This window comes from Xenopus tropicalis, chromosome 6 (genome assembly GCF_000004195.4).
Source record: "Xenopus tropicalis strain Nigerian chromosome 6, UCB_Xtro_10.0, whole genome shotgun sequence".
Taxonomy (NCBI): domain Eukaryota; kingdom Metazoa; phylum Chordata; class Amphibia; order Anura; family Pipidae; genus Xenopus; species Xenopus tropicalis.
In genome coordinates, this window is record NC_030682.2 from 12,371,682 (window position 1) to 12,395,501 (window position 23,820).

Below are 23,820 nucleotides of genomic sequence, written 5' to 3' on the forward strand. Positions count from 1 at the left end.
TGCTGCAAGGACCTATGCCTAAAATGCAAACTTTTTGGATAGGGATTCTGGTCCTAATATGAGGCTTCCCCCCCCCTTTGTACAGAATAATTAGGCAGTTGTATGGTATCTCTCTCTCGCTCCAGTCTATGAGCAACTGTTGTTTTTGTTGAATTGTTCTCTGTAGAAAATACTAATTATTTTAATATAGAAAACCACCAATATTGTTGGTCGCCAGCCAATCGCAGTCTCATGGGCATGTGCTGTTTTCTTTACTTGCCAGTGGGTTGTTGGACCTGATGGGGAAGCTCTGATTTGGCTTCGGCGCCTACTGGTTATTTGTAACTCTATATATATTTATCATGGTCTTTGTGATGAGGAGCAATTTAAGACTGTCTATAAACCCCCCCCCCCCCCCCTTGCATAGCGTAGAAGCAAATCAATGAGGGAGAGCTGGTGATTGGTTAAAAGCTTGTCTTGAAAGAAACTGCAATAATTCTTTGGACAACTGTAGTCTCACGGGATAACGGTGGACAGCAGGAACTCCTTGATTAGTCTAAATGAGAACCCTTTGGTTTTATTTGATATGGCACCATTGACTAATGACCCTGTGCTCTGCACTGGGAGTGTAAAACGGTAAGCGGTCCTGTAAGGGTTAATGCTCATGTTTTACCCTTGCATTGTGGCGATTTTTCCGGTTGAGCCTTGTAACTTCTGAACCCTTTCCATCTGGCTTCTCAGGGCAGCAAGGATCTTGCTAACCTCACCAGCGACCCCCTTCATTTTCTCAACACTACACTCACCAGTGCTGAAGAAGGGCAAGAAAGTAGCCAGTGCCTTCTGTGGAGAAGCTGGAAGACTCAAGGGGAATTCCGATGGTGCATGAGAATATTCTAGGTGAATAGTGGAAAGAGGAGGCTAAGTGACAAACATTTTACACACACACCATTCTGGTCTTTGCCACCATCTCTCCAATGAGAGAAGAGATTGTGACAGAGCCAGTGACAGGTTTTCACCACGTTTCCTTCACACTTTTCTACACATGCATCTCGGTCCACACCCAATGATTGACACGCTATCTCTGATCTGTAAAGAGGACACTGTGACACACACGGGTTACATTTTCGGCAAAAGGACAAAGCGTTTCTTGCCAACGTGCCGAAAACGTATCCCTCAAGAGCAGGACTTCTAGCACTACCTGCAACAACCGGTTTTGTGCTGATGAGAAGGAATCTCCATAAGCCAGAAGAAGAGGAGAAGATGAAGGTGCTGGTGTTGAGAACCTACTGGATTGTGTTCTTTTGGAGCAGTTATCTATAAGCGATCAGGGGCATGTACGTTGCTGAGTATGTCTTAAAGTTTGTAGATTTAGGTGTCCACAGTCATCATGCTTTATGTTCGATGGTCTTCTGGTCTCCTTTTAACGGCCTACTCGGTCTTCACTCTTTACCGCTGTATATTAGGTGCTGCTTTGCCCATTTTATGTTGCTTCTGCGAAGGTGTTAGTGGCTCAGTTTGCCCCTTTTAATCCCTGAGTAAATCGGGCTGTAGGCCCACTAGGATCCTTATGACCTTTTATAGTTCTCCTACTGAGTCATTTTTATCTTACCAAAAGGCAGCAAGGGTTTGGCTTAATGGGCCAAGGTGGTAGCCAACCCAAAGTGTCTTGCAGTGGAATACTTCGGGCATAGTATTAGCAGGAATAGCTTCATAGTTGATTAAGTCTTCTCCAGGAACAACCCCTCTGCATAAAGAGAAAGTTATCCCTGTGTACTCAGCCAAATTCGGCACATGCATGTTTAACAAGGGCATAAAAGGCACAGTTTCGTTCATTTTTGGTACCTTCCTGCTGTAAACTGAGCCCACATTAAATCTGTATGGCTTTATAGTAGTAATGAGATGGTTGCATAAAAAACAATGCCATCTGTTGCATCACCATGCATGACTTTTCCTTTGGCCAGGCAGGGTATAGATTTTGAGGAGGGTATGTGGCAGCCCTATTGAGAGATGCTTCTTGTGTCTTTGTGTTCTCTGGGAAGGTGGTGGGCAGGAGAGAGACTGTATGACGAGGGACTTGGACGGCTGCCTGTTTAGCTTGCTCGGGGCCTTGCCAAGATTCTGTGATTGAGGATTCCTTCCAACACTCGAATTTCCGCCATCTGGTTTGAGGCGCTTTAACCCCTTTTGAAACAATTGGTTTTTTATTATAAAACTTTAAAAAGGTGTATCATTCTGCAGCCATGTGGGACTTTTTTTTGTGTCAAGGCAGCTGAAAGTGAAGGCTTTCCTTTCTCATTGGGTGGTTGTATAGGGTTTCTGGAAGATTCTATGCTTTGTGTAGCGGCTGAAGCAGTCCCCATAATTCCACCATCCTTGTCACAGCATCTGGCATTGAAATAGTCGGTTGTCTTTGTGATTTCTCTCAGTAGGCTGCATCTTCCAGCCGGAGTAGAACTGTGCTTTATTTATAAAGTGCCAACGTGTAGAAGGGGGAGGAGAGAGTAGCTCTGAGCAGATCTAATGCAATTACACAGTACTACAAGCTAAAAAAGTAAAAATAAAATAACATTCATTTCTGTGAAAACTATTTCAGATTTAATATGCAAGGAAACCACAACCTGCTTAATTCCACTGCCTACAGTGTAGAGCGAGAGGCCTTTCTCATATTACTTATGGTGAAGACACACAGAGCTACTAGTAGCAGCTACTTGTCATGGCTGCAAAAATAGACAATGCAGATCATTTACTGATAATTGTCAATACCTGTTTTAGGGTGAAGACACACGGAGCTACTAGTAGCAGCTACTTGTCATGGCTACTAAAATAGACAATGCTGATCATTTACTGATAATTGCCAATACATGTGTTTTAGGATGAAGACACACGGAGCTACTAGTAGCAGCTACTTGTCGTGTCTACTAAAATAGACAATGCTGATCATTTACTGATAACTGTCTCAACATGTGTTTTAGCAGAGGCAATTCTCAGTATTGTCTATGGCAGGGGAGTTTCTAGAGTTTAGTAGCTGTAAAAAAGTAGCTGCTACTAGTAGCTGTGTCTTCACCCTGAGCAGAGGCAATTCTCAGTATAGTCTATGGCAGGGTATTTTCCTACATTTAGTAGCCATGACAAGTAGCTGCTACTATGTAGCTCTGTGTCTCTCTGTGTGTTAAAATGCCTTTGTTAAAGTTGTCTGTAAAGGGGACAGTATAAGCCTCATAGCATGGTTACGGGGGAACATAATTAATGGTGCTGTGCCAGTCGGATTCCTCACAACTAAGTGTAACTCTGTGTAAATGTGATGGCATTATGTAAATAACATACTCGTGTTCATTACACCATGTAGGCTGTGAAGGAAAATCACCCTGATATTCCTTCTATAAAATGTGCAGCTCAACTTCATGGAATCCTGTGTGGCTGCTGAGGAAAAGCTCTAGAGCTCAAGTCACGTGGTCAGGGAAGTGGATTATGGGGGAAGAAGGGAGAGTTGGTGCCTGGTGTGGAAGTGAAAGCTGAGGAAACATTACAGTTTAAAAATCACTCGGTAGATCACGTATAAAATGCTGGAAATGGCATAACATATCAGTGCTTTGTGGATAAACGGAAAGTGGTTTTATTTTGAGTACTCTCTGTAATGGCAGTTCACATTCCAGTGTGGTGTTCTCTGCATTTATCGAAGCAGCTCTCCATCTTCCAGTCAGTGTGAGGAGAATTACTTTCCTTCTGTGGCTCTGCCTGGGTATAGACAAAGGGTTAAGCTGCCTGAGAGAATCCAGATACATTTCTAGGGTTGGCAGGAAGCCTTGGCCATGTTGTGCTGTCTGTTGCCATGGTTACATGAAGGAAGCCATTTTAGCAGCAGGAATAGAGGAGCAAATGTGAAAGCAGACATGAGCCCTGTGTAACAGGACCCCGATTGTAACTTGTGAGGAGAAAGATATTCCTGCTCCATATGATAATGTCTACATATGCAGCTGCATATTTATAAACACATTTATTCTGGCCTGTGTGGAACATTCAGCTTTATAGACCGTATTAGAGGGTTTATATTCAAAGGGGCGATATCCCTCCTTGTTCAACTACTGACCTGTACTACTGACCAACTTTTTTTATTTATGAACGGTGCTAAGCATTTCTTGAGCTAAACAATGCAGATAGAGAAATTCCAACGCCCTGGTTTCGTTTGTGTGTGAAGGATACGGTAGTTAATCGCAATTTCCAGTAGGCAGGAAATACCCTTGTAGAGTTGCCCCAGCCAGTATTACACTGACTTAGTCAGTAATCAGCAGCTAGGGCCGGAGCCAGTATCGTTACCTACAGCTGTGTTATTTGTTATTTCCCCACTGCCATTACATCCGTCCCTCACCCCACAGCCCAGTAATTTATTGAAGAAAATCTGGAAACTTTAATTCCCCTGCATAATGAATCCCAGCTTATCTTTAAAGGTGGCCATATATGTTACAGTGGTTATCGGTCATACGTTTAAATGCATTGTAGGGCCCCCAGAGATATCATCGGATACACAGTACAGGCGCAGATTTTATCCTTATCCAACGGAAATTTTCTAACCTGTCCCATCGACTAAACAACCGCCAACAATCGCCATGGTACAAAAATGGTTGGGTCGATAATTCTGAGCCCACATGCGGACAAAAATCCTACGAAACCGTTTTGCTTGATTTTATCAGTAAGTGTATGGCCAGCTGAATCGTCGGATATGCAGGTTGAAACAATAGAATTCTACCCCTTTCTGACAATTAAACTACTGCCAATGTTTGAGCGCAGTCAAAATTTTCCACCCTGGCGGATCGACAAGATGACCGATATCCAAGGCTTTTGCCGATATCAGTCTCCTCTTCAACCAACCTAAAAGCACTGGAATCATACAAACTAATTTCATTCAATATCGGTGTGTGTGCACCTTTAGCCAAGGGGAAGGGGGTTGTTTATACAGAAATTAAGCAATTTCAGTGGAGAGGCTCATGGCACATGGGAGGTATTTTCCCCTGGCGTTTTTCAGCTTGTCAGTGAAATCACTAATGCACATTTTCTGCCCAAACTTGTACCAGTCACCACCACTAATGATAGGAAGATTCAATTAATGTCATGTTCTTCTGTGGGGGTTTGGGTGCTTTCCTACCAACAGAGAATGCTCCTGTGTACTATGATCCTTAGAATTAATTTAAGATGAGAATGTGTATATACTGTAGGGCAGTGCTGTCCAACTGGCGGCCCGCGACCCCCCTCTGTGTGGCCCCCCACCTGTCTGGCTGCTTTGATGGCTTACCTTTGTGTGTAAGCTTCAAATGGTATCAGTACTGAGATTAACTGACCCCCCCTGCATTGCTCACACCTCAGATTCAGGCTGTAATCCCCCTGTATTGTTTAAACATTTAATCCCCTGTACTGTTCACACCTCTTAGTTTCTGCATTGTTCACCCCCTGTAGTGTTCACACCTCAGGGTCAGGCTGTAATCACCCACATTGTTCCCCTGTTCACACCTCAGACAGGAGCAGTGCCAGCATTGTGTCACTGTATGTATTAACTGCCCTATGCTGCCTGTATGTAGGGCAGGCAGAGTATGACACACACAGGCAGCATAGGGCTGGCAGGGTAGGGCAGGCAGAGTATGGCACACACAGGCAGCATAGGGCAGGCAGAGTATGGCACACACTGCTGCCTGTCTGTGCCATACTCTGCCTGCCCTACCCTGCCTGTGCGTGCCATACTCTACCTGCCCTATGCTGCCTGTGTGTGCCATACTCTGCCTGTCCTATGCTACCTGGGGGTGTCATACTCTGCCTGCCCTATGCTGCCTGTCGGAGGTGAACCTGGCAGGGGTTTATTCTGTTAGCAGTTGGATATAGCCTTTAAATGGTCCCTAAGGTGTGTAATTATGTGCTGGGGGTTGCTGTGCTATCCACAGGGGAGGAAGAGGCATATAGATTTAAGGTTATGTCTTAGTATGACATAATATAATTCTTTCACATTTGAATGAAGGCTGATATCCAACCATTTGGGTTTTTGCTGTGTTGCCGCCATTAATGTGGGCATGGTCTTAAAAGCTCTTGTGATAACATGGGTGTGGTTTAAAAGGGGGAGTGGTCAAAACCGGCTTTCATTAGCGGCCCTCCACTATGTATGCTAGAGAAAATCCGGCCCTCGGCACCACAGAAGTTGGACAGCACTGCTGTAGGGTATTTACTGCCCTTTTAATAGGGTCATAGGTACTTTATTCACCTTTAATACTGGCATAGTTTATTCTACAGAGATGGTCATTTGTAGCTGAATATTGGATTATTGTTGGGGGCAGCAGTGTTAGCTCAGTTGAGGTGAGCTCATCCATGGAATCTAACCGAGCAATGCCCTCCATTGTCCTGCTTATCAGGGAGAATGGTGAAATGTTTGCATGCTTCTTTACAGGTCTGTTCATCTACTGGCTTCTGCTGCATTGTTTCAGGAGTCGGAACCTGCAGTTAGGACAATACAAACGGCAAGACATGCTGCTTTGAGTAGCAATGACATTTGCACATACCTTTTAAAACCAGTGTGAATGAGGAATGAATGGATATTGGGAAGTGGCTTAGAATGGCATATTTTATTCTAAGACAAGATGATATTTGTGTTTATATCCCCTTTATTCTTAATATGGAGGTATCATTTGTTTGGGTTCTATGCTATGTCATTATAAATATACATGCAATATACAGTGTTCTTTTATCCGTTATAATGAACTGTTGCATTCCCTGCTAAACTCCATCATAATGTGTGTGCATTTCTGTCTCCCTGTAGGAGGTGTATCGCATTCCCAAGAAGACCCAAGTCGAGAAGGAGACCAGTAAGTGCTTGGGTTGACCAGGGGTAGGGAATCTGAAGCCTTCCAGGTACAATGGCCACATGCTCTCTATTTAGGTTCGGTGCAGCTTTTTCTTCAAATGTTCATTTCATAGGTGAATTTCCCCTTTAAATTAATTAGTATCCTATATGGCCAGTAGGGAGCACTGGTGTGCCACTGATACGCTTTACTCAGAAGGGGTATTGTGGAAACTTCATAATTTTTTAGTGCTAGCTCTAGTCAGGTTCATTTGCAACGAGATATAACATATTTCTTAAACAGTCACCCTGCTATAGTTCCAGGGTTACCAAGGGCACAAATAAGCACTTACCCCAAATCTCCCCCTAACTGGCCTTCAGGCTGGGCCCCCTTAGCCCATAACAAGGTTACAGATATATAGAAACACTGGGGTAACAGTCACCCTGCTATAGTTCCAGGGGTACCCAGGGCACAAATAAGCACTCACCCCAAATCTCCCCCTAACTGGCCTTCAGGCTGGGCCCCTTTAGCCCATAACAAGGTTACAGATATATAGAAACATTGGGGTAACAGTCACCCTGCTATAGTTCCAGGGGTACCCAGGGCACAAATAGGCACTCACCCCCAAATCCCCCCCCCTAACTGGCCTTCAGGCTGGGCCCCCTTAGCCCATAACAAGGTTACAGATATATAGAAACACTGGGATAACGGTCACCCTGCTAAAGTGCCAGGGGTACCCAGGGCACAAATAAGCACTCACCCCAAATCTCCCCCTAACTGGCCCTCAGGCTGGGCCCCCTTAGCCCATAACAGGGTTACAGATATATATAAACATTGGGGTAACAGTCACCCTGCTATAGTTCCAGGGTTACCGAGGGCACAAATAAGCACTCACCCCAAATCCCCTCCCTAACTGGCCTTCAGGCTGGGCCCCCTTAGCCCATAACAAGGTTACAGATATATAGAAACATTGGGGTAATAGTCACCCTGCTATAGTTCCAGGGGTACCCAGGGCACAAAATACTCACCCTAATTGACACTCAGGCTTTAGACAGTTATATAGTACTAGTCAGGCTTTAGCTCAGCAGCTTTTTCAAGGCCCAGAGTGTTAGCGACCCTAACTTTCTGTGCACTTTATGTGTACTACCTGCATTCATTTAACCCTCGGGTTGCTAAAAAGAAAAGCCTGCTATTATAATTCTAGAAGTGCAAATATCACAGAAACCACTACAAATAGAAAATAAATGTAAATTGCAAAAATGCTCAGAGAAGCACCCAGAGTAAGTATAAATAGATTATTTTGGGTTTAGATCCCCTTGAAGTGAGTCTTAAGCTTTTATTGATAGTGTCCTTCCTAATACAGATGATCGCTGGAGAGACTCGTCTGGCTCCACTTACACGACCCCTAAGAGTCAAGGGCGAGAGCGAGATCGAGATCTGGAGAGACAGAGCCAAAGGAAGCGCAGGCAATCGCCATCTCCACCAGCATATTATGGATCAAAGCGAGTGGAGGACAGGTAAGAACAGAGATACTGTTTCCCTTATAATACATGAGTGATACTCAGAGTTCCCTGTATAACTCAGCCTGCAGCCTTGTGCCTTTATATGGGCACAGAACCCCTCAGTGACTGCTAATATCCTTATCATTTACAGTAGGGGGTACATTATCCCTTATAATACATGAGTGATACTCACAGTTCCCTGTATAACTCAGCCTGCAGCCTTGTGCCTTTATATGGGCACAGAACCCCTCAGTGACGTCTAATATCCTTATCATTTACAGTAGGGGGTACATTATCCCTTATAATACATGAGTGATACTCATATTTGTGCCCCAGGGCTGTGGGGTAGATATTGTTAATTCAGTTTAAAACCATTTACTAGTCGATAGGAATATTCTTTTCTGGGACATCCTAGAATTGCACTCCAACTCATGACCACCCACCAATGTGACTGCTGAGGTTTATGTTTTGGGGTGACCATTCTATTTAGTGTTGGAGAGCAATGTGCCAGCCTTGAGTGAAGACAGCATTGGGCAGAAGTACTAAAAGCTGTGTATTACGTTAGTAGGTATGACACCCCAGCCTCATCCAAGAAGAAGAGCCGGCTACAGGACCGTAACAAGCTGAGCACGGAAGAGCGCAGGAAGTTGTTTGAACAGGAAGTGGCCCAGAAAGAGGCTCAGAAGCAACAGCAGCAGATGCAAAACATGGGCATTGCCTCCCCCATGACTTATGAGGCTATAGCCTATGGTGCACAGCTTCCTCCCCCTCCATTCATTGCTTATCCCCAGGGGTACCCTCTCCAGTCTTTTGTGGATCCCACAAATCCGAATGCTGGCAAGGTGCTATTGCCCACTCCACCTCTGGACGGTATACCATCTCCAAACAGCTTTGATCCCTCCCAGGGGATGGTGGTTAACCCTGGGATGATGCCACCTCAGACTGTTTCAGTGGTGCAGCATGTAGCAGCCCCTATGGACGTTACCACACAGCAGTATGTGACCCAGGGAGAAACTATGGTCCCTCAGGAAACAAATGTGGCTGTTCTTCCAGTGCCTGCACCTACCCCTGTGCCTCCACAGAACTATGGCGTTTGGGACCCCAATCAGCAGGCAGTGACATTGCAGCCACCCCAGCAACAATCCCAGCCTCAGTATCCACCTGCACCCCCACAGGCAGCTATTTACTACCAAGGTCAAACGTGCCAGCCAATGTATGGTGTGCCAGCAGCCTATGCCCAGCCTCCCCCACCCGTTGTACCGGTAAGACCCCTGTTGTATGAATATAGTGGCATCCTCACCACTTTCCCTGCATGAGTAAAAGATATAGATACACTATCATCGCATTTCATTAATATAATAGTCGTTTTGCGCCACACATTTGCTTACAATGCTTGAAACCGAGGGCAGTTGGCAAGATTGGGGTGGGGGTCATCATTATATCATAAACTAGAGTTTGTGGTTTCCTTTCTCCTCCAGACCTATACACAGCAAGGCTTGCAGTACATCACAGGCCAGCAGATCTACGCCCCTCACCCACCCGGCGTGGTACTACAGCAGGGGCCGGCAGTGACTACCATTGTGGCTCCGGGACAGCCTCCAGCAATGCAACAGGTTGGTGACATTTTGCTAAACTGTTGTACCACCCTTTATCTGTGTGATCTGCTGTGAGGCTGGCAGTGCCCCAATATGTCGTAAAATTCATTTCAGTGCATATCTACTTTGGGTGCCCTGTCTGTCTGTCTGGCTTTTACAGCCCCTTCAAGAGACTTCTCTTTCTGCAAGGCTCCCTTGCCAATCTCTCTCTTATTCTCTCCTCCTCCATAGCCTGAGATGGGAATGGCGCAAAACAATGTTCTGGACCTTCCTCCACCATCACCCCCCAAGCCCAAAACCATTGTTCTTCCTTCTGGCTGGAAGACTGCCCGGGATCCTGAGGGCAAAATCTATTATTACCATGTAATAACAAGGTAAGTGTGCTGTCTGGCTGTGTAGAGCGTTATCTGCTTGGCACCTCTGTGATAACAGAACTTTGGGCCTTATATTGTAACCTGACTAATGTTTTTGTGGGACAGGAACCAATTAGAAGTTGGCTTTCATTAATGACAAGTACGTGTTTATTGGTTACACTGTGTTACTGCACTGACCACCCCTTGCAGTTCTGCAAGTATTGCAGTCCTTTGTGCTGGGTTATTGTGCCAGGGACTTGGGCTAAGTGTAATCTCATCATCCTACACCCATATCTGACACAAGGGTGGCTGGAAATCCAACAACTGCCCCCTACCTGGAATCTGCATCTGATCTTGTGGCGCTTGTTGCTTTCCCAATGGGCTCTAATACCAGACTCATTCATTTGAGTCCATAACCTGTTTTTTTTTTTTGTTTTTTTTCGTCAAGGCAAACCCAGTGGGACCCACCTGCCTGGGACAGCCCAGGGGAAGAAGGCGGTGCCTTAGAACATGAAGCAGAAATGGACCTAGGAACCCCAACTTATGATGAGAATCCAATGAAGGTGAGTTGTTTGTTGGGGGCGGGGCATGTGATACTGTATCTGGTTTAAAGTGAGATGGGTGCTTGCAATGGAGACTGCTCTCCCAGCTGAAGGCGAGCAGGGAGCAGAACCACAGGACCCCATTTAGGGATGTGCCAGCAGTGCTTTAATACATAGAGAGAGAAAGTTTGCCAGCGCTTAGTTTGCCTTTAAAAATAATTTTTACAAAAAATGAGGTGTTAGTACCACACTTTGGCCAAAATATGTAAGCTCACGTGCCACGTCAAGGCCCCTCATTGTACGTGAGTCCTACACTGTCTAATGACTTTGAGTCTGTGATGCAATTAAAATAAAGTAGCGTGGGTTAGACCGAGCGCTGGCGATTTCTTTCTGTGTTTTGTGTACAAATTGTAGCCAAATTTTGCTTCTAGCTGCTATGTAGCCTTTAAACCAATGAATCACTTTCATGTGTGTGCTAATGAGCTGGGGCTTAAAAGCTCCCTGCTTTTCCACTAGAGCCTTTTTGAGCTAAAGGTAGGTGCAATAGGTCTTAATACTCAGTCACATTGTTTTCTGGGGGACTTTATTTTAATTGCATCACAGACTCAAAGTCATTAGACAGTGTAGGACTCACGTATAATGAGGGGCCTTGATGTGGCACGTGAGCTTACATATTTTGGCCAAAGTGTGGTACTAACACCTCATTTTTTGTAAAAATTATTTTTAAAGGCAAACTAAGCGCTGGCAAACTCTCTTTCTCTTTTTGTATAATTAATGGCTTTTTATCGTTTATAGCAGCTGGTCAACTCCAGATTGTGGGTTAGAGCGAGCGCTGGTACAATAGTGTGTTTCTAGCAGCTGGTCAACACTACAGCGTGGGTTAGACCAAGCGCTGGCGATTTCTTTCTGTGTTTTGTGCTTTAATACATGTTGCGCTGTATGCAGCTTATCCAGTACGGCAGAATGATGTGTAAAACACATTTTTTATGGCAAGCCTAAAGAGATTGTCATTGGCCAGAGGAGATTATTAAGGATACTCGTATCCTGGGCCCAGTTCCTGTGGGTTGCCTGCTGTGTTGCATTCCGCTGTCTCTCTAGGCATCTAGTTAAAAACTACCTAGGAGGAACCAGGGGATCCCTGGACCCCCCCCCACTGCAGCAGCAATACTATATACATGTATAGCGTGTTCCCAAACAAATGGATGAAGCTCCCACATCTGCTTCAGAACCTCTTGGGAAGCCAAAGGCACAACTTCCTAAAAGTACATTCCAGAAATGAGCCGAACTGCATACTAGGGATTAAGTGATGGGACTGTAGCAAATCCCAACACTGATTTATGGCTTCCTAAAAGGTCCTGTAGCAGCTGTCTCCTAGCTCCAGCCAGCCACTGATGCACTGGGCTCCTCATCAACTTGCGGAGGAAGGAGGACCAACTCCAAGATGTTCATTGATTACTGTGCTCATTTTAGTTTATGTACCCCCAACTGTAAGGTGTAAGGATGTCAAAAGCCACAAATTGTTATATATTGTCTCCAAGCTGACATCTCATAGCCCCCTATCAGCCCAATAAATAGTGACTGTCTATGGAATCTTACTGCATCTCCTCTGGCATTTGCCCAAATTCATAGATTGCCTGTGCCTGGACACTGATGTAGTCATAAAATGACTCTTTTTGCTGCTTGACCGAATCGTATACAGAAAAGTCATCTCCTGATTGGCTGTTACACTTCTGCATGTAGATTAACTAAAGTTATATAAATACCAGTTATAGTTCACAGACAATAAAGGGCCCGCCGCTGCCCAAGTGTTTAATGACTCTGCTGGTGGATGGCAAAACTCCCAGAATCCCTTCACCATACCATGTGAATGTATTTATGGCATTTCAGTTTTCTGCTGTAACTGGCCCTTTAAAATAAATGTAGGACACGTTCCTTTTCCTCTTTCATTTCTTCTCTGGCTTTTCTCACTCACACATTAAATTGGCGTTAAAGCTGTAAAAGTGAGTACTTCTCGGGAGACGTGTAGAAAGCACTTGTTGGATAGCATCGCCACCCCGTCCCTATATCACGTGAATTATAGGGCAAACCTCAGCCCAGTGTATAATCATGGTGGGTGATAGGCAGCCACAGAGACAAGGTTTCAGGCCTGGTGGAACCAAATACTGAATCAGCAGAGGGCCTGTGGGTAGTGAGGTCTGGGGACCAAATCCATATGGCGTCTTTATGGACTCTGAGCTGCCAGAGGAGGCTGGCCATTCCTGTAAGTGTGAGTCTGGGCCCTGAGACTTTGCTGATATCAGCTTCTTGCTATTATGTTTCTACTGGAGCCGGGGTCTGGCAAGCACAGGGCAGGGAGGTTCTGACAGTTCAGCTGAAATGGACCTTATGCTGAGCAGTAATGGATTTCAGGCTCAGAGAGGCTCAGCCTATTGTCCTTCATTAGAAGGTTTCATGTAGATCCGAATATACCCTCGGCCTCAATCTCAAGCTTATATTTGTGTTTGCAAGCGAAGGGGCCAATTGGAGGAGAAGGGGCAGCCTTGAACTGGCAATATGTATTCTGGCTAATGCCAGGGCATCTGATGGAAGATGCCATAGTCGGGCACTTTTTATCTGGCGTATGGGAGGCTGTTTTGGCCATGGTGTCATTTTGAATCTCAGTCCGGACCTGGAGAAGGACTTCCAGGCAGGCCCGGATTTGTGGAAAGGCCACAAAGGCCCGGGCCTAGGGCGGCAAAAATTGGGGGGCGGCATGCCACCCCGCCGCACCAAAATATTAAAGTTTATTGTGCATACGGAGCAATGGGACCTCTCCCCCACTGCTCCGTATGCGATTGAAAAGGGCCGCGCATGCGCAATCGCGAGTTTGCGCATGCGCGGGGGGAGGTTCGCCGTTCGCGCATGCGCAGGGGGGCGCGACAGAGAGGGGGCGGCCTCGGGGCGCCCGGCCAACAAATCCGGCCCTGCTTCCAGGAAGGCTTGGTCCCCTTGCTTATTAAGCTGGCCATACCTGGGCCCATAAAAGCTGTCAACTTGCCCTGTACAGAATTGGCTTCTTATTAGCCCATGTATTGGGCACTCTGATGTCTGGCAATTCTATTGGGCAGGTTTAAAGGTCTTATCAGAGTGTTGATGTGGTACTTGTCAGACATGTCCTGTCGTCCCCCAGAATGATCCAGTTTATAGTGGGCAAATCTGACAAATCTACTGGAGGGGAAAACAATCCAGTTTTTTTCATTCTGCTTCACAGTATTACACATTCCATTCCTTGCCCAACGCTAAATTGCCATGATCTATAGGTTTGGGGCTAATTATAACCAAGCCTCCAACTTTTCCACTCATTATGGAACACACAGAAAGAGCCAGACCCGGGCAGTGGGGGAAACCCAATAAAAAGTACAGTTAGAGCAACTTTCCCCGGAGCCGTGACAAGCCACTTCCCCAATTAAAGCCTGAGCGCTAATGAAATGAAATGGAGGTAAAGAAATGAGCAGAATCCATTAGAACAGAAAAAATAAATCCATGAGAAGGGAGAATGGAGCCTTTGAGAAGAGGGAATTGCAGGCCGTGCTTGGGTTTAATATAGAAATTATGAGGCCTATTAGTAGGGGGAAATATTTACCCTGTATATACAGTTTATTATTGTGTTACTGCCTGACCCAACACCATATGTGTAATCATCTACATTTTTATTCTGGGGTGTTGGGAAAAGCTGTTTTCTATATACTCTCCCCCCTCCCTCCATATTCATCCTTTCCCTACAGAGAAGCCTACAAAGCACTTTCATTGCTCTGCTTTTTAAATGTTTAAAGGGGAAGTCAGACCTATTTGTATGTCTCCCAAAGATTAGGGTCAAACCAATGACTTTCGATGACCAGTGGAGTAGGAGCTCATGGTTTCAATGTAGGCTTGCAGTCACCAGCTGCTGGGAAGCCAATCATGAGCCACTGACTGGCAGGTAGGCACATCATCTAAAAGGGAGTGTATCTGAGGCTAGCGATTAGGCTGAGGTGAGGGGCCAAACTACAATTATTTGAAAAAAAAAAAAGGTGTCTAGTTTGCCTTAAAATTGCCACTATGCTGGCAAACATCAACTACTAATTTGTCTCCTGACTGGATTCCTTCCTCTCTTAGGTGCTGGGTACCCCGACACCTATCCCCCTCTTTTAGCAGTGACAACCAGCCCCTATCATGCCAGCTGGGAGGCCCAACACGAGTCTGTATGATATAGAGACCAGCCATAGGCTGGAGAGGCTTGGGAGACCCTTCCTATAACAGGGCCCTTTAGTAGAGAGCTGTGTTTGACCCCTTAAAGCAGTGATCCCCAACCAGTGGCTCAGGGGCAACAAGTTGCTCACCTCCCCCTTTGATTCTGCTCCCAGGGGCCTCAAAACAGGTGCTCATTTTTTTCTATATTTGACTCGGAGAAGTTTTAGAGGCAAAAAGACTGTGTACTGCCAAACAGAGCCTCCTATAGTCTACCAGTCCACACTGGACTACCAAATAGCCAATCACAGCCCTTAATAGCCAACCCCTAAGAACTTTTTTCATACTTGTGTTGCTCCCCAACTTTTTTTTATATTGAAATGTTGCTCACAGGTAAAACAAGGTTTGAGATCCAAAACAGCCAATAAGCACTCACTCCACTTTTTGGAACCCACCGGTGCAGCAGCCCCCTCAGTTTGGGAACCATTTACCTTAATGAGCATCCACTAATGCGATGTACCATATCGTACGGTGGCTCAGCACAGCAGGGCTTCTTACACTTGTCTTGTGTCAGCCATTTTGTGCTGCTACATCCATCTGTAGGAGCAGAACTTAAGTCCATGTCCTAACCATAGTGGTTTAACTTCATCTTCAGGCCAAAGAAAAGTCATTTCTACCACAGGCCCAATATTCAGGCCAAGGGCTCTGATTACCCCTCATGCACATAAAGCTTTTAGGCAGCCATTTTGGTTTTTACTCAGAAGCACTTTCATAGGCGGTACCGTCCTGCACATAGAGGGAATAATGGCAGCTGTCCTCTTTAAAGATATTATTGGTCTCATTAAACACACAAATGCACTGCAGCTCTAATAAAAGAGTGAATGTGGTGCCTTTTGGTGGAACATGTGGTACATCCCGCGCCCAAACCTGCAGCTGCCATCCCTCTTACAGCCCATATGTTATACGGCACGCGCTCTCTGTTGGGAGCCATTGTCCATTCATCATTTTTTCACTGGATATAAAGTTCTGAGTTAATGGAACTGCTATAGAAAGCAGTAGGTGTCCGGCCATTTCTGCTGGTTCTGTCCGATTGAAACAAACATGAGCTTTGCATCCTTCTTCACACGTCTGCCAATCAGCTTTCTTCTGTTACTTTGTTTTAAACCAACCAGGGCAGAGAATAGAAATCGGGGGATACACACACTGCTTTCTATAACAGTCATATTTAACTTTATGCCCAGTGAGAATAAGGATTGAGTGGATATTGGGCAGCAGTTAACTTTTGATGAACTTTTTTTTTATGATGTACACATTAATATTCTGAGACGTTTTGCAATTGGTTTTCAGTTATTTAGCTTTTTATTTCTCTGCTCTCCAGTTTGAAACTTGTGATTGGTTGGTTCAGTAGTTAGTGCTACTATGAGTACCTGAACCCCCTTTTCTATTTACCCCAATAATGCATTAATTTTGGAACTGCCGAAAAGAAAGTGAGGTTGGATGTTGCCTTTTAATATCAGCTGTTGGTGTGTGTATATTATATATAATTATAATATATGGGACCAGTTATCCAGAATTCTCAGGACCTGGGGTTTTCAGAATAAGGGTTTTTCTGTAATTCGGATCTCCATACTTTCTACAATAGAATCATTTAACCATGAAATAAACCCAATAGGGGCTGTTCTGCCCCCAATAAGGGGTAATTATATCTTAGTTGGGATCAAGTACAGGTACTGTTTTATTATTACAGAGAAAAGGGAATCATTTAACCATTAAATAAACCCAATAGGGCTGTTCTGCCCCCAATAAGGGGTAATTATATCTTAGTTGGGATCAAGTACAGGAACTGTTTTATTATTACAGAGAAAAGGGAATCATTTAACCATTAAATAAACCCAATAGGGCTGTTCTGCCCCCAAAAAGGGGTAATTATATCTTAGTTGGGATCAAGTACAGGTACTGTTTTATTATTACAGAGAAAAGGGAATCATTTCACCATTAAATAAACCCAATAGGGCTGTTCTTAGTTGGGATCAAGTACAGGTACTGCTTTATTATTACAGAGAAAAGGGAATCATTTAACCATTAAATAAACCCAATAGGGCTGTTCTGCCCCCAATAAGGGGTAATTATATCTTAGTTGGGATCAAGTACAGGTACTGTTTTATTATTACAGAGAAAAGGGAATTATTTAACCATTAAATAAACCCAATAGGGCTGTTCTGCCCCAATAAGGGGTAATTTTATCTTAGTTGGGATCAAGTACAGGTACTGTTTTATTATTACAGAGAAAAAGGGAAATCAATTTTAAAAAAAACTTGTGTATTCCAGTCTTCTAAGAAGACCAAGACGGCTGAAGCAGACACCTCAAGTGAGCTGGCGAAGAAGAGCAAAGAAGTATTCAGAAAGGAGGTAAGTGCCCTCACTGCCATTCTCCCCCCACCCAAAGCTTGCCCCTTCCCTTTATGTTTGGGGGCGGAGTATCCATGTGTTAACCCTTCTCTCTGTCCTTCCAATCTGCAGATGTCTCAGTTCATTGTGCAGTGTCTGAACCCCTACAGGAAGCCGGACTGTAAGATGGGGAGAATAAACAACACTGAGGACTTCAAGCATCTAGCACGCAAGGTAAGGACCTCCTCCTGGCTTGTTCGTGCCCCTCCTCCTGGCACAAGCAATGTAGCTCACTGGGTACTGTCATCACTGGGGGTCATATAAGCACCCCATGTGATTTTCAGCACCATACCACCAATTTCAGCCATTTCCCAGTAGTCCCTTCCGATTGGCCAGAACCACGTGCATGCACAGTAAAGTAGAAAATTACATTTTACTAAAGTATATATAAAATTTTATTTTCTCCCTCTAGTCCCTCTTTAAAGGGGTATGTTGTACAGAGTGCTATTCTATTTTACTTTTAATGCAGCTCTTTAGTTCTGAATTTCAGCAATCTGGTTGCTAGGGTACAAATTACCCTAGTAACCAGGGAGTGATTTGAATGAGAGACTGATATATGAATAGGAGAGGGACTGACTAGATGACTTATAAAAAGTAACAATAACAATACATAATTTGGAGCCTCACAGAGTAAAAGTTCTTTGGCTGTCGGGGTCAGTGGCCCCATTAGAAAGCTGGAAAAAGTCTGAAGAAAAAGACAAATAATTCAAAAACTATGAAAAAGAAAAGAAACTAGTTTTCCCATTCAAGTAAATGTGCTAAACTTGCCAAATTTAAGGAAAAATGTGCTATTTTCCACCATCAGTAAATAGACCCCTGTATGAGCCACGCATGGTCCTCTAGTCTGGTCTGCCCACTGCTGCATTCCAGCCCTAGGAACCAGAGTGCATTATGGGAAGCACAGGGGCTTGGGATAGACCACTGCAGCCATTGCCGTTGCCCTCCTTACCCCCCTGACTTGTGCTCTCCTCCCCCTCAGCTGACTCACGGCGTCATGAACAAGGAGCTGAAATACTGTAAGAACCCCGAGGATCTCGACTGCAACGAGAACGTCAAACACAAAACCAAGGAGTACATCAAGAAGTATATGCAGAAGTTTGGGACTGTGTATAAACCCAAAGAGGACATAGACATTGAGTAGCCCCTCCCTACGGACTGACCTGGCCCTATAGGGGGCGGTTCTTATTTTTACAGTGTAAAATATTGACAGTAAGCCGCGGATTCCTGTTGGTGCAGTGCTTTTCTTTCACGTTCCTCAAATGCATCAATTTTTTGTTTTTTTAAATCCACCTCACTGGGGATGCTGGGAGTTGAATAGCGCCATCTAGTGGCGACGGCAGGCTTGGCACCCTACATGGAGGTGCAAGTCTTTCCCCTGTGTATCCTCTCCCATTGACACCCCCCCAGTTCCTGACTGTACAGCGCAATAAATCGTGGGCATCAGATTTTTTTTTTAATTTTTGTTTCTCCTTTTTGAGAACCTGTATTATATTTTAACATATGTGAATACGACGAAATATATAAATATATATAAATTTCCTTTCTTTTCACCGACCATGTACGCACAGAGAGCTGCGACCGACGCGCGCTGTTATCCGCGAGGGGTAACCATGTAAATAGGAAATTGCCTCCAGCGAATTGTGGGGGGTTTTGTTTGTTTGTTTTTTTTTAATTCTGTCTCGACTCCCGCTACGGTTTTTTGTTTTTTTCCCGGCAGTTTGTGCATCGTTCATGAAATTTGATTTTACTGCCTTTATCATTTTACATAAGGATTTTTACTGAATTTTTTTATGTATAAAAGAAAAAAAGAGAATAAAATAAATTTGCCTACAAGTTTACGAAGGGTCAATGGAAGGAATGGGGTCATTCAGTTCCGCCCGCGGGGGGTACCATATGGCTCGGAACTCACTCCACTGAGATACTACCTTGCAGCTCTGGGGTCCTGAGTTCAGTTCTGACCTGGGCACTGCTAGGAGTATGTATGTTTCCCCCCTGTCTGGGTGGGTGTTCCCTGGATACTCCGGTTCTGCCAGCCCCCCTTTCGGGGCAGGATACAGCCCACAAATGAGTGACCAGAAGGGAGAACCAAAGGTTTACAAAGAATTAGGTGGGATGGGTTTATGGGCTTCTGTACCAGCCCCCGGGGCAAATACTTCCCTTTTATGTGCCCCTACAGATGCCCCCAGTAGCTCCCCATCTTAAACAATATACTGTGTATATACATAATATAAATGTCACCATACAAGCAGCCCAGAGCCCACTGAGCATGTGCAGTGTCACTGGCACACAAAAGATGGCCTAATAAGATCCAAGATGGTGACTACTCGAATGGCCCGGATCATTACAGTTATAGGACTGTAGCTGAGAGCTGGTACAGAAGATTGTGTATATAAAATAAAGCATTTATAGCTTCGGCTTGCTGCTGTCTCTTCTACACTCGTTACATAGCATTAATGGTACTGACATGCTATATAATTAGTATATACAAATTGCTATATAGGCAAATGAGCCAGTAAGACACATTAACACTTAACATTAGCCCATCCTGGCAGAACTGTGTGTTGGCATAGGTACCATGGCTACAGTTACATTTCCCCATGTTGCTTCATCATCCTCATGATATCACTGCTGCGCATTGTAGCCAAGAAATGTAAAGCAGAACCCTGTGACAGGTGAGGCTGATGGATATTTACTATGCTTAGAGTCCCATAAATCTCTGCAGTACTGCGCCATAAATCCCACTCTATTGCCTGTCAGGGGAAGGAAGCGCCGACGCAATGGGATAATGAAAAGCAGATGGATGCTCTCATACTGAACCGGCCGGATAGTCCAACTGCCCTGCTGGGGGAATAAACTGATATCATTGGCCTTATAGACGGCTAGTGGTGTTTGTTTAAACTATTATAACATTGCACTAATATTGGTCAGTACGGCCATGCTTGTTTGGGGCTTTTTCAGGTATAGTAGGGAGAGATGGTCCCTATAGTAGCAGGGGGGGGGGGGGGGGGAATAATAGCCTCTGGGAAGGGACTGGGGCTGTGCGATAGCAGGTATAGTAGGGAGAGATGGTGCCTATAGTAGCAGTGGGGGGATAATAGCCTCTGGGAAGGGACTGGGGCTGTGGGTTAGCAGGTATAGTAGGGAGAGATGGTGCCTATAGTAGCAGTGGGATAATAGTCTCTGGGAAGGGACTGGGGCTGTGGGATAGCAGGTATAGTAGGGAGAGATGGTGCCTATAGGAGCAGTGGGATAATAGTCTCTGGGAAGGGACTGGGGCTGTGGGATAGCAGGTATAGTAGGGAGAGATGGTGCCTATAGTAGCAGTGGGATAATAGTCTCTGGGAAGGGACTGGGGCTGTGGGATAGCAGGTATAGTAGGGAGAGATTGTGCCTATAGTAGCAGTGGGGGGATAATAGCCTCTGGGAAGGGACTGGGGCTGTGGGTTAGCAGGTATAGTAGGGAGAGATGGTGCCTATAGTAGCAGTGGGATAATAGTCTCTGGGAAGGGACTGGGGCTGTGGGATAGCAGGTATAGTAGGTATAGTAGGGAGAGATGGTGCCTATAGTAGCAGTGGGGGGATAATAGCCTCTGGGAAGGGACTGGGGCTGTGGGATAGCAGGTATAGTAGGGAGAGATGGTGCCTATAGTAGCAGTGGGGGGATAATAGCCTCTGGGAAGGGACTGGGGCTGTGGGATAGCAGGTATAGTAGGGAGAGATGGTGCCTATAGTAGCAGTGGGGGGATAATAGCCTCTGGGAAGGGACTGGGGCTGTGGGATAGCAGGTATAGTAGGGAGAGATGGTGCCTATAGTAGCAGTGGGGGGATAATAGCCTCTGGGAAGGGACTGGGGCTGTGGGATAGCAGGTATAGTAGGGAGAAATGGTGCCTATAGTAGCAGTGGGGGGATAATAGCCTCTGGGAAGGGACTGGGGCTGTGCGATAGCAGGTATAGTAGGGAGAGATGGTGCCTATAGTAGCAGTGGGGGGATAATAGCCTCTGGGAAGGGACTGGGGCTGTGGGTTAGCAGGTATAGTAGGGAGAGATGGTGCCTATAGTAGCAGTGGGATAATAGTCTCTGGGAAGGGACTGGGGCTGTGGGATAGCAGGTATAGTAGGGAGAGATGGTGCCTATAGGAGCAGTGGGATAATAGTCTCTGGGAAGGGACTGGGGCTGTGGGATAGCAGGTATAGTAGGGAGAGATGGTGCCTATAGTAGCAGTGGGATAATAGTCTCTGGGAAGGGACTGGGGCTGTGGGATAGCAGGTATAGTAGGGAGAGATTGTGCCTATAGTAGCAGTGGGGGGATAATAGCCTCTGGGAAGGGACTGGGGCTGTGGGATAGCAGGTATAGTAGGGAGAGATGGTGCCTATAGTAGCAGTGGGGGGATAATAGCCTCTGGGAAGGGACTGGGGCTGTGCGATAGCAGGTATAGTAGGGAGAGATGGTGCCTATAGTAGCAGGGGGGGTATAATAGCCTCTGGGAAGGGACTGGGGCTGTGGGATAGCAGGTATAGTAGGGAGAGATGGTGCCTATAGTAGCAGTGGGGGGATAATAGCCTCTGGGAAGGGACTGGGGCTGTGGGATAGCAGGTATAGTAGGGAGAGATGGTGCCTATAGTAGCAGTGGGATAATAGCCTCTGGGAAGGGACTGGGGCTGTGGGATAGCAGGTATAGTAGGTATAGTAGGGAGAGATGGTGCCTATAGTAGCAGTGGGGGGATAATAGCCTCTGGGAAGGGACTGGGGCTGTGGGATAGCAGGTATAGTAGGGAGAGATGGTGCCTATAGTAGCAGTGGGGGGATAATAGCCTCTGGGAAGGGACTGGGGCTGTGGGATAGCAGGTATAGTAGGGAGAGATGGTGCCTATAGTAGCAGTGGGGGGATAATAGCCTCTGGGAAGGGACTGGGGCTGTGGGATAGCAGGTATAGTAGGGAGAAATGGTGCCTATAGTAGCAGTGGGGGGATAATAGCCTCTGGGAAGGGACTGGGGCTGTGGGATAGCAGGTATAGTAGGGAGAGATGGTGCCTATAGTAGCAGTGAGGGGATAATAGCCTCTGGGAAGGGACTGGGGCTGTGGGATAGCAGGTATAGTAGGGAGAGATGGTGCCTATAGTAGCAGTGAGGGGATAATAGCCTCTGGGAAGGGACTGGGGCTGTGGGATAGCAGGTATAGTAGGGAGAGATGGTGCCTATAGTAGCAGTGGGGTAATAGCCTCTGGGAAGGGACTGGGGCTGTGGGATAGCAGGTATAGTAGGGAGAGATGGTGCCTATAGTAGCAGTGGGGGAATAATAGCCTCTGGGAAGGGACTGTGGCTGTGGGATAGCAGGTATAGTAGGGAGAGATGGTGCCTTTAGTAGCAGTGGGGGGATAATAGCCTCTGCACTTACCCTGGGATATGCAAGGAATGCAGATATTGGTGTAACACCCTTTAAAGTGATTGCTAAATTTAATGAAATCAGATCAGTATCAGAGAGGGAATCAGATAGCATTAGATCTAACCTCAGGCTTGGAATGTAATCATCATGGAAATTGTGCCCAATAAACTCATTCTGCATGAAAGCACCAAACATTGCCAAATTAAAGACATCTCTCTTCACTTAGTGCGCACTAGAAATCTTTGATTTTTGGCAGGAACCCAGTTAATAATATATAAAAAGGCCGCAAGCCAATATCCCAGCATTGTGGTACATCTGAAGCTGCTTATTCTCAGTGTTATAAAGAAACAACAAAAAAAGCTTGAATTTGCAACATCTGAAAGAATGTGCTGGGATTTTCCATACAGTATTTGTCTTCATCTAAAGAACAACTTCAGCTTAGATATTTCTACAGTCTGATAATAATTTACATTATCCCTTAAAATACATGAGTGATACTCAGAGTTCCCTGTATAACTCAGCCTGCAGCCTTGTGCCTTTATATGGGCACAGAACCCCTCAGTGACTGCTAATATCCTTATCATTTACAGTAGGGGGTACATTATCCCTTATAATACATGAGTGATACTCAGAGTTCCCTGTATAACTCAGCCTGCAGCCTTGTGCCTTTATATGGGCACAGAACCCCTCAGTGACTGCTAATATCCTTATCATTTACAGTAGGGGGTACATTATCCCTTATAATACATGAGTGATACTCAGAGTTCCCTGTATAACTCAGCCTGCAGCCTTGTGCCTTTATATGGGCACAGAACCCCTCAGTGACTGCTAATATCCTTATCATTTACAGTAGGGGGTACATTATCCCTTATAATACATGAGTGATACTCAGAGTTCCCTGTATAGTGTATAGTAGGGGTGTATTACTTTACATTTTAATCTTTTAATGGCTTTTCTTGCCAGTATCTCCAGCCACTAGGTGTCTCCCTTGCAG

General features: G+C 45.4%; 1 protein-coding gene across 3 annotated transcripts in view; it reads left to right on the plus strand.

Annotated features, from left to right (window-relative positions):
• The window catches only part of setd2 (SET domain containing 2), a 50,089-nt gene extending 30,811 nt beyond the window's left edge, over positions 1 to 19,278 (plus strand). The window contains exons 14-22 of one of the 3 annotated variants that reach the window (XM_031903778.1): positions 6,773 to 6,818; positions 8,158 to 8,311; positions 8,865 to 9,558; positions 9,775 to 9,909; positions 10,123 to 10,265; positions 10,693 to 10,807; positions 17,321 to 17,401; positions 17,513 to 17,614; positions 18,420 to 19,278. In XM_031903778.1, the coding sequence (XP_031759638.1) occupies positions 6,773 to 6,818; positions 8,158 to 8,311; positions 8,865 to 9,558; positions 9,775 to 9,909; positions 10,123 to 10,265; positions 10,693 to 10,807; positions 17,321 to 17,401; positions 17,513 to 17,614; positions 18,420 to 18,581 (1,632 nt within the window). In that variant the 3' untranslated portion in view covers positions 18,582 to 19,278. Of the gene's footprint in view, positions 1 to 720; positions 877 to 6,772; positions 6,819 to 8,157; positions 8,312 to 8,861; positions 9,559 to 9,774; positions 9,910 to 10,122; positions 10,266 to 10,692; positions 10,808 to 17,320; positions 17,402 to 17,512; positions 17,615 to 18,419 lie in introns of those variants that run through there. The other 2 variants (XM_012964979.3, XR_004223147.1) reach the window with 2 other exon arrangements.
• The last annotated feature ends 4,542 nt before the right edge of the window (positions 19,279 to 23,820 follow it).